At 62.4% G+C, this 7,020-nt stretch overlaps 1 protein-coding gene across 1 annotated transcript in view; it reads left to right on the top strand.

Moving 5' to 3' along the window:
* Positions 1-28: 28 nt before the first annotated feature.
* The window catches only part of Tbkbp1 (TBK1 binding protein 1), a 12,590-nt gene continuing 5,598 nt past the window's right edge, over positions 29-7,020 (top strand). The window contains exons 1-6 of the mRNA XM_004633678.2: positions 29-1,167; positions 1,390-1,512; positions 1,712-1,816; positions 2,444-2,624; positions 3,055-3,230; positions 3,313-3,374. Coding sequence (XP_004633735.1) covers positions 943-1,167; positions 1,390-1,512; positions 1,712-1,816; positions 2,444-2,624; positions 3,055-3,230; positions 3,313-3,374 — 872 coding nt within the window. The 5' untranslated portion in view covers positions 29-942. The remainder of the gene's footprint in view (positions 1,168-1,389; positions 1,513-1,711; positions 1,817-2,443; positions 2,625-3,054; positions 3,231-3,312; positions 3,375-7,020) is intronic.

Below are 7,020 nucleotides of genomic sequence, written 5' to 3'. Positions count from 1 at the left end.
CCCCGCGCCCCGCCGCCGCGCCCCTCGCCCGGGCACACACCCTCCGCGCGCGCACACCTCGGACATTCCCATAGTGCCTCACGTGACACGCGGCCCGAGCGTGCCCACCGCTCCATACGCTCACGCACGCGTGCTCACACGCGCGCACACACTCAGCCCCGGCCGCTTCCCAACTCGGCCGACCCCCGCCTGCACCCCGCAGAGGCGCCCATTGACGGTGACACACCTACACTCATTCACAGACACACTCCCCCCGCGCCAGCCTCACACATTCATAAACAGGCCCCACAAGTACACACGCACCCCCTCGCTGCCTACTCTTCCTTTCGGGAGCCCTGAGTCATCCCTGCCCCCTCCCAGGGCTCCTAGTGTGCCGCCCGCCACACGGGGACAGGCTGGGGAGCAGGTTGACACCGGGCCAAGGACTTCCTGTAGGTCCCAGGTCAGGGGCCTCGCCTGGACGGTGGCCACAGCCCCTGTGCGGGGGCGGCGCTTCCCTTTCCTGAACTCGGGATCCTGCGAGAGGAAGCCACGCTGGGCAGGGGCCTTCCTCGGGGAGGAGCTGGGGTGCCAGAGGTCTGGGATGGGGCGCCTGGTGGCCCGGTACTGATGGGGGGGACCAAGGAAGGAGCAGAAGGCTGTCCTGTGGGTCCACAGGTCTCCCTTCCTGCTGCTGGCTGGGCCTCCTCGTCCTGGTTTGTCAACTGTCCCTAACCTCCTGGCGCCACTTAATGCCTGCCCCTTCCGCCCCACAGAATGGGCGTAGTGGTCTGAGAGGGGCTAGGGGAGCCCCCCACTGCACTGCGGGCCAGAGGCTTCCAGGCTTTGTCTCGGGGTGCTCCTGCTGGCGGCCAGCATGAGGGGCCTGGAAACAAGGCTGGGGTGTTCCTCTCCACGTTGTCCCTGCTCTCCAGGAGGCTCAGGGGGGCTGAGGACCTTACCATGGAGTCCATGTTTGAGGATGACATCAGCATCCTGACCCAGGAGGCCTTGGGGCCAAGTGAGGTGTGGCTGGATGGCCCCGGAGATCCCTCGCTGGGGGAGGACATGTGCTCGGCTTCCCACTTTGCCCTCATCACAGCCTATGGGGACATCAAGGAGCGACTCGGGGGCCTGGAGAGGGAGAACGCCACCCTCCGCCGCCGGCTCAAAGTCTATGAGATCAAGGTCAGTAGGGGGTGGGTGTGGGGAGTGGCACAGGGTGTGGGCTGGGGCTTTGGAGACTGGGGTTCCTGCAGACAAGGGCTGGGGCAGCTGCCCTAGAGGCAAAATCCAAGAGGGATGGGCTTTGCGACTGTGGGTCCCACTGGTGGGTGGAAGGGTGGACATGAGTGGGACTCTGGCTGCAGCCTTCCTGAGGACCTGCCCTTCTTCCGTCCCCTCCCATAGTACCCGCTGATCAGTGACTTCGGGGAGGAGCATGGTTTCTCTCTGTATGAAATCAAGGACGGCTCCCTGCTGGAGGTGGAGAAGGTCAGCCTGCAGCAGAGACTCAACCAGTTCCAGCACGAGGTGAGCCTGGCTTCCAGTGCCCTACTCACCGCTGCAGGTGTCACTGGTGCCCCGCACCCCCAGCCTCTGCCCCAGCCCTGCCCATCGAAGATGGCCATCGTCCAGCTCCTCCTGCCCCTCCGCAGGGCGCTGGGAGTGGGGCAGCCAGGCCAGGGAGAGAAGAGGGTCTGACTTGGGGTGCCTGTCTTGGCCCACACAGTTGCAGAAGAACAAGGAGCAGGAAGAACAGCTGGGGGAGATGATCCAGGCTTACGAGAAACTCTGCGTAGAAAAAAGCGACCTGGAGACGGAGCTGGGGGAGATGGTGAGGCCAGGAGGCCAGGGCGCCCCTTGGTGTCCTGCGCCTGTGTAGTCTGCGCATCGGTGTTCTAGCCCTGTGACTGCAGAACCCCACGGTCGCACTGCACTTGCTGTGACCAGCCCGCATGTGCACATGTGTCCCCGTGAATGCCCACTTAGTCTTGGGGTTGAGGCTGTGTGTGTCATCCTGGCAGTGGGTGACTACACCAGGGTTACTGGGAAGGAAGGTTTATCTTGTTGGCCCGACCTGCCACCACAGCAGGTCCATGGATCGGGTGCTTCTATAGCTGCGCGTGGGAACAGGTGGGCAGGTGTCAAGATCGGGAGAGAGTGCCAGCTCCTTGCTGGGACCTTGGTCCAGTCACTTAGCTCCCATCGCACCTCCTGGCTGAGCTGTTGGGCCAGTGACGGAGCCTTGGTGCAAAAGTGCTTTGCTTTAATAACATCTGCATTGCAGTTCCTGGGAGAGGAGACCTCGCACCCGTGGCAGCTGGGAGCGAGGGCTGTGTGAATGGACAGCCTCTGCCCCTCTGGAGGGTGACAACTGTCCAGATGTGAGGTGTCCTGGGTCTCGGAGCCGGTGGGGGCTGCCTGGCCTGTGTGGACTCAGCTCCTGTGCCTCCTCCTGCAGCGGGCCCTGGTGGAGACGCACCTGCGGCAGATCTGCGGCTTGGAGCAGCAGCTTCGACAACAGCAAGGCCTCCGGGATGCAGCCTTCTCCAGCCTGAGCCCCCCACTGGCCCCCACCCCACCCTGCACCGAGCTGGACCTGCACTACCTGGCTCTGAGAGGAGGCTCCGCTGTGGGTCATGGTGAGACCTCTACGACCTCATCACCCTGATTCTGAGGCCTCAAGTCTTAGCCCCATTACACCACCACTGGACATCTCTTGCTTATGTAAAGCCCTGTTCCGATATTTTAAATGTCTCTCAGAATCACGTGAGCCCTGTTCCCAAACTTCAACCAGTCTTTCCCCAATGTTTCCCACTGATGTTCCCTTGAAACTTGGCGGTTCCCGAGAAGCCGCTGGCCAGTCAGCTGCAGTTTCCCGGGTGTGCCAGCAGAGGGCGCGCCCACCCAGTGTGCCTGGCCTGTGTCGGGTGTGATTAGGCGAAGCCAAGGATGCCCTGCTGCAGCGTGGCAGCCCGCCCTCCTCCTCCGTCCCCCCAGCGGCGGTCCCCACCTGTCCTGCTTGCGTGTCCCGGAGGTAGTCACCCGGGACTCCTGTTTACCGCCCGACAGCGGCCTGGCCGGGTCCGGTGCCAAGTGTGAGCGAGCTGGAGCGCCGGCGGCTGGAGGAGGCGCTGGAGGCTGCCCAGGGTGAGGCGCGGGGGGCTCATCTCCGAGAGGAGCAGCTGCAGGCCGAGTGTGAGCGGCTGCAGGGGGAGCTGAAGCAGCTGCAGGAGACGCGCGCACAGGTGCGGGCGGGCACGAGCAGCCCTCGCAGGCCACACTGCAGCCCCGTGGCCGGAGGACTCACCTGACCTTCCTCCCGCCTAGGACTTGGCCTCCAACCAGTCAGAGCGGGACATGGCCTGGGTGAAGAGAGTTGGCGATGATCAGTAAGTGACCCCTGTTAACCCTGTCCTCTTAACCACGTTTGTTTGTTTCTTTGGCTTTAGGGATGTTTTGTTTCAAGATAGGGTCTCCCTGTGTAGTTCAGGCTGCTCATGAACTCATTATGTAGCTCTGGTTGGCCTCAAACTCAGTTATCCTCCTGCCTCAGCCTCCTGAGTCCTGAGATGACAGGCATGCACCACCATAACCGGCCCCCTTTTTGCCTCTTAACCTGAGGCTGAGAGTTGTGTTCCCATCAGGTTTACTTTTATATCTTTGCATTATTTGGTTTTGTTTTCTGAGGCAGGGTCTCCCTATGTGGCCTGGGCTGGCCTTGAACTCACTTTGTAGCTCAGGCTGTCCTTGAACTTGCAGGGGCAATCCTCCTGCCTCAGCCTCACAAGTGCTGCGATTATAGGTGTGTGTCCCTGTGGCCAGCAGTCTGCGTTATCTCCATGACCTCTCTTCCCAGGCCTCGGGGGTGGTGCCGCTTGTGGCTGTCCCAGGAAGGAGGAGGGTTCTGAGATGCTGCCTTTGCCTTCCTCCGGGCCGGAGCCCATCTCTTCTTGAGGTGTTGCGAGGTGTACTCACTGTTGCTATAGTCTGTGTCCTTTGGTGAGCTTGGGGGCCTTTCTGGGGCTCCGCTTTCTACACAAGGAGCAAGGCCCAGAGCTGAGGACAAGAAAGGTGGCCTCACTCAAGATTTGTTGTGCCCTGTCTGTTGTCTCTGAAGGGAGGAACCTGAGGCTTAGAGGCAGGAGGGGCTTCTTTGGGGTCACAATGCAGTGGCGCGGAGACTGGGACATGGGATCCCACAGGCAGAGGGGCCGCAGGAGGGGCAGGAGGTGACAGAGGGCCCTGCACCGGGACTCGCCTCTCCCGCTTTCTGAGAAATAGCTCAAACCTCCTTCCGCCTAAGTCCTTCCCCTGCGGGGAGACGAGTGGCACCATGGCAGGAGGCTGCCTTTGCTGGAGGGGGCCGGAGGCCGAGACTCAGCCTGCATCCCACCGCACACCACACCCACCAGGACCCCAGGGACCCTGCTCCCCAGCCTCCTCATCCTTCTCTGGGCTCTGGCTGACCGGGTCCCCTCTCGCTTCCCTCACCACCATGGGCTGAGGGCCTGGGTGGAGCTGTGACAGCCGGGTGAGAACTCAGTGGGTGGGACCATGCTGCCCAGGGCCCTGCTGGCCTTTGCCTAGGGGGTCCACCCTGGTCCATGTGTTCAGACCCAGGGCGCAGCCTTGAATGCCAGCCCTGTGCTATGGAGGGGTATGGGCCCCCCTGAAGGCTGAGCCGAGTGGGAAAGAACTGCGCGCTGCAGGTTCTTTGGAAGCGCCTTGTCCCTCAGCTCCTCTCTAGGTAGCAGGCCCCACCGCCCCTGGCCCCCCGGGTCCTCCTGAGGTCTTACCTGTTTCCCCAGGCTAGATGGCAACCGTGGCACTATGCATGTGCGGAGCTGTCAGGAAGTCCTCCCTCCCCCGTAGTTTTATTTTCTTATAAACCCAGCTCCTTTTGGTAACAGGCTCTTCCCAAGGGCTCCCTCCATCCTCCCACCCGGGGAGCCTGAGTCACGCGTGCGCTCTGTCCCTGTCCCCACCAGCCTGCCTGTGCCAAGCCCCTGGGGCTTCCAGGAGTGTAGCTATGGGAGAGGCCGAGGGGGAACCAGAGCTCAATGCAGCCTGTGCTTGGGGGGTTCTTTGGGACCTAGAAAGGTATCACCGCTGGTCTCAGTTGGGATCCTGGGGCGACTGGGTTGACTTGGAGAGCCCTTGCTTGCTTTGGCTACCTTGCTGTGAACCTCGCCCTCTCCCTTGCACGGGGGGCTCGGCCTGCGGCCTGGCCCTTTCCGCCGCCCCCAGCCCCCACCCCCCACCCACAAGCCTCTGCGTGGGCTGCGGTTAACGGTGGGGCAGAAGTGTGAGCTCACAGAGGCGATGGAAACTGTGCTCGGAGGTCAAGGGCAGTGTGAGCCAGGTCAGGACGGAAGCTGGAGACCCTCGCGTACCCCAGGCTTAGCCTGTGCCCCAGAACTAGCGCCCCTCCTTACTTCCTTTCTGTGGAGTGTCCCCAGCCCCTGGCCCCTGTGTGCACAGGAGTTAACCCCTGAGCTCTCCCCGCAGGCTCCGGGTCTCGGCTCCTCTGAGGCACTGGGAGCTGTGGAATGCCTTCCACCCTATGCTCGCCAGCCACACCAGAAGCAGCCCTTGCCGGGCTGTCTCCTGGATGGGAAGTGCCTCCCCCACTTCTAGACTTTTTGAGATAGCATCTCGATGTTTAGCCCACACTGGTGCCCAACTCCCCAGCAGTCCCACTGCCTCAGCATCCCCAGTGCAGAGATGATGAAAACGCGCCCCGCGTGTGGCCCTCCCCGCCTTCTGAAGCCAGCTGTGAAGCTGGTGTCTCCAAACCAACTTCCTCCTCTCCCCACCAGTCCCGCAAGTCTCCCGGATGTCTTCTCAATGCCACAGGGGCCAGGCAGGTGGGATGAGGGGCTTTGTGGTGTTTTCCTGGCCAGGTTCTCCTGCAGGTAGGAGGCCCTTCTATGATGGGCAGCCATGAATCAGATCACTTTGAAAGTGAAAGAGGCGCTACTACTAATTCCTCTGGGCACCTTGTGAGCTGAGCCAGGACAGCCCTGGGTGAATGGGGGCCTGGTGCTCACACCCCAGCGGGAGACCTGGGAGGCTTCCAGACCCCGCCGAGCCTGGCAGGGCTAGCAGGAGGAGCTTGAGGCTTAGCTAGTGGAGGAGGGCAGAGGGCTCAAGGCTCAGAGGAAGTGGGGACGCACTGGCTTGTTGCAGGGTGACTTCCTCCTCCCCCAGCCCACAACCTCAAGTCCTTCCACGGCCCGGTGCCTGTGGTCCCCTCCCTGAGGGTCGGGCGGGCGGGAAGGCTGGTGCTGGGTGTGCCTGTGGGTGGTGGAAAGTTGGGCCCCCAAGTTCCCCGCGGGGTGAGGTGGCTGGGGCAGCTGTGGGCAGAGATGGGAATGCCAGGTCCCATTCTGCACCCAGTTCTGAATCAAGTCATGACCCAGGCACCTGGCCCACTGGGGACCTCATTCCTGGCCCAAGCCGGGTGTTCACACGTCCCTGTCCAGTCTCGGACCTGTTTCTGCCTCTGTCCCATCTCTTGCCACCAGTGAGCTGTCAGCCCCACACCTGTCCCAACGTGGCCCCTGCTTCAGCCCACCCTCTGCCTGTCTCAAGGTCTGATCCTCAGTCCTGACCCACCCTGCCTCCTCCTCTAACCGACCTGATCTCTGTTGCTTTATCCGAGTTATTGTTCCAGGGAGTTTGGGGTGAGGGTGTGCCTGCTTGTTGTGGAAAGAATGAAGGAAAGGGCAAGGCAGCCCAGGAGGGGGCTGGCAGCGAGGGGACCATCCTTCCTGCCAGCTCCACCGCACTCTGGCTGCGCTCTGGCCCCCCTGAAGGTGCCAGTCTCCCAAGCTGAGGTGCCAAAAGCTCAAATCCTGCTTTCCACCACCACCGCGTTGTGACCTCGAGCCAGCTCTCAATGGCCTGGGTGTCCACATGGGATGCCTTACAGGCTGGCCTGCCCTTCCCCAGTCAGGGCCAGCAGTTCTCAGGGCCACTGCAGAGTTCTTGAGCCACACACCGCCGCTGCCGCTGCCGCCTCGGCCGCCGCCA

This window comes from Octodon degus, unplaced genomic scaffold (genome assembly GCF_000260255.1).
Source record: "Octodon degus isolate 3935 unplaced genomic scaffold, OctDeg1.0 scaffold00056, whole genome shotgun sequence".
NCBI classification, from domain to species: Eukaryota; Metazoa; Chordata; class Mammalia; order Rodentia; family Octodontidae; genus Octodon; species Octodon degus.
The sequence above is the reverse complement of the archived record's forward strand: the minus strand, read 5'-3'. Positions and strand labels throughout refer to the sequence as shown.